This window comes from Limulus polyphemus, unplaced genomic scaffold (genome assembly GCF_000517525.1).
Source record: "Limulus polyphemus unplaced genomic scaffold, Limulus_polyphemus-2.1.2 Scaffold308, whole genome shotgun sequence".
In the NCBI taxonomy this organism is placed as follows: Eukaryota; Metazoa; Arthropoda; class Merostomata; order Xiphosura; family Limulidae; genus Limulus; species Limulus polyphemus.
Window position 1 is genome coordinate 256309 of NW_013665918.1, and position 2429 is coordinate 258737.

Below are 2429 nucleotides of genomic sequence, written 5' to 3' on the forward strand. Positions count from 1 at the left end.
AGATACAATAATGAAAGGTATGGGAATAGAATATAAAATCATGAAAAAAACAATACATTTCAGATATGATTTACTAAACAAAATAGAAAGAGAGAGAGATCATAATGAGAAAGTATTGATCTGGTATAAGGGAAAGTGAAAGTTGGGAAAAGATGTATATAAAGTTAAAGGAATAATAATTCTTTATTCATACCAAGTGAGTAATAGTGTCTTAGCTAAAAATCAAACTTTTTTTAGCCATTATTTTTGTATTAGAAGAGAGGAGAAAATTAAGAGTAAGTACAGAGAAGCTAGAAATGCAGTTTGAAGAGTTATATAGGAGAGGGGCTCACATGAACGATCTCCTGAGTCCTAAGCAGTGACCTGTTTAACCAATGTAGGGCATACCACATTTTACAGATCACACAATATATAATTTTTTTTCACCAAATATATGTGATTGCCTGTTGTATTTGTAATTTTCCATTGGTATGTTGTAGTATTAAGATATTGGCAGTTGGTGCATTTTTTTCTGTAGCAACAAGATGTACCTGAGTTGGGACTGGGGGTTGGTTTCTATATGATACTGTGTCCAAAATGTTGCTGATGATTTTATCATGTATGTATAAGAAGAGTGGATTTTCTTTTAAAATTATGAATTTATGAGGTCATCAATTAAGATACTGAAGTTTTGTTTGATCTGGGAAACTTTAATGATATTACGATGATAAGTGCTACTGTCCGAAATGTTTTCATATTTGTCAATGATCTTATTTTAATTTGGCAAGTGACTCATCTTGTTTCTTTCCTTTTAGAATTAAACATTGCATATTATGAAAGGGATCTTGGTGTAATAGTTGATCAGTCTCTAAAGCCATCCAAACAGTGGTAGGGCAAATAGGATTTTAGGTTGTATCTACAAAAATATTGAATACAAGTCTAAAGAAGTTAAATTTCATTGTATATGTCACTGGTTAGGCTACATTTGGAATATTGTGTTCAGTCTTGGGCTCCTTACCTAAGAAAAGACACCGAGTTGTTGGAAAGGGTTCAGAGAAGGGTTACTAGAATGGTACCTGGAATAGAGGGGTTGCCATACGAAGAGAGGTTGAAATATCTCAAATTGTTTTTTCTTGAAAAAAGAAGATTTTGGGGGATCTGGTTGAGGTGTTTAAAATTGTAAAAGGAATTGATAGTGTTCATGCATCATCTTTTTTCATACTTAACAGTGAGAATAATAGGACTAGGAGACGGAAAGATAAATTTGGGCAGGGTTGGAGTTATCTTCAGCTAAGACGATTTTATTTTTCTAACATGGTGTTTGGCCTGTGGAATGGGTTGCCTTTGGATGTTGTGGAGGCAGTAACTTTAAATTAGTTTAAGAAAAAGCTTGATAAATATATGAATGATAAGGGCTGGCTTTAAGATTTTGTAATATATATTAGTAGTTTTAATAGATTAAAGGATGGAATAGCCGAGATGTACCAATAGGTCCTATTTTGTCACAAAATGGTATGTTATGTTATTATATGTACCATTTTAAATGTTTATGACAGAGGTCTTGAATACAGGGAATGAAGCACTAAAATTGCATTTGAAAAGTAGATGCAACGCTATATAACCTTTAAAAATAACTGAAACAATTGCTTTTCTCTAATTTATGTTTTATATCAGTTTTACTGAACTGCTTTTCATTTCAGGTACACACTTGTCATTACTTTTTATTTGATGTACTTAAGCCACAGACTGCAAAGTTACTTGGAGTTGATTTAAGAAGTTTATTTTCCTCATCATTAAAGTGAAATAATTGAATCTCTTCTTTAGTTTACTTATTATAATAGAGTAACAATATGTTATAGATAGGCCACAGACTTACAAAAGGAAAAGACGGATGTTTATTCAACAAATCTCATGCCTTGATCTATATTTTGTCATAAGCTTTATTTATAATATTCTGTTTGAGTGGTTTATAAATTATGTATTGTAATAATTGTACTCGGAATCTAAGCCCTTTTGTTTCCTACAGCTAAGATTATAATCTTCTACATCATCTACTATGCGTGCTTAGTAGCATTTTGGACTGTAATGTTGCTGGTATTTTATGTTACTGTGGACTCCAATCATCCAAAGTGGAAGCTTGATTCAAGCAAAATTGGGAGTAGCCCAGGTATACCGTTTTTATCTTCAATACACCATAAGAGTAGTTTTCTAATTACTATTATTGTTGAAAAATACATGCATAAGTTTTTTGGGAAAAATATTTTTCAATGTGAAAGTTTAAATTATTTTGGCATTTTCATTTGTATGTACAATTAAATGTTATGTTATGTACCATTAGTTATAAAAAAATTTCTATATGTATTAGATCGTCAAGAAATTAATGTCGCTTGTTTTAGATGAAAAACCCGAGCAACTTGTATATCAAAACAAAACATTTATTAAATGAAATA

The 2429-nt window shown here is 31.0% G+C and overlaps 1 protein-coding gene across 2 annotated transcripts in view; it reads left to right on the forward strand.

Moving 5' to 3' along the window:
- The window catches only part of LOC106457257 (sodium/potassium-transporting ATPase subunit beta-like), a 55739-nt gene that overhangs the window by 32913 nt on the left and 20397 nt on the right, over positions 1–2429 (forward strand). For both annotated transcript variants that reach the window (XM_022383093.1, XM_013916650.2), the window contains exon 2: positions 2006–2146. In XM_022383093.1, the coding sequence (XP_022238801.1) occupies positions 2006–2146 (141 nt within the window). The remainder of the gene's footprint in view (positions 1–2005; positions 2147–2429) is intronic.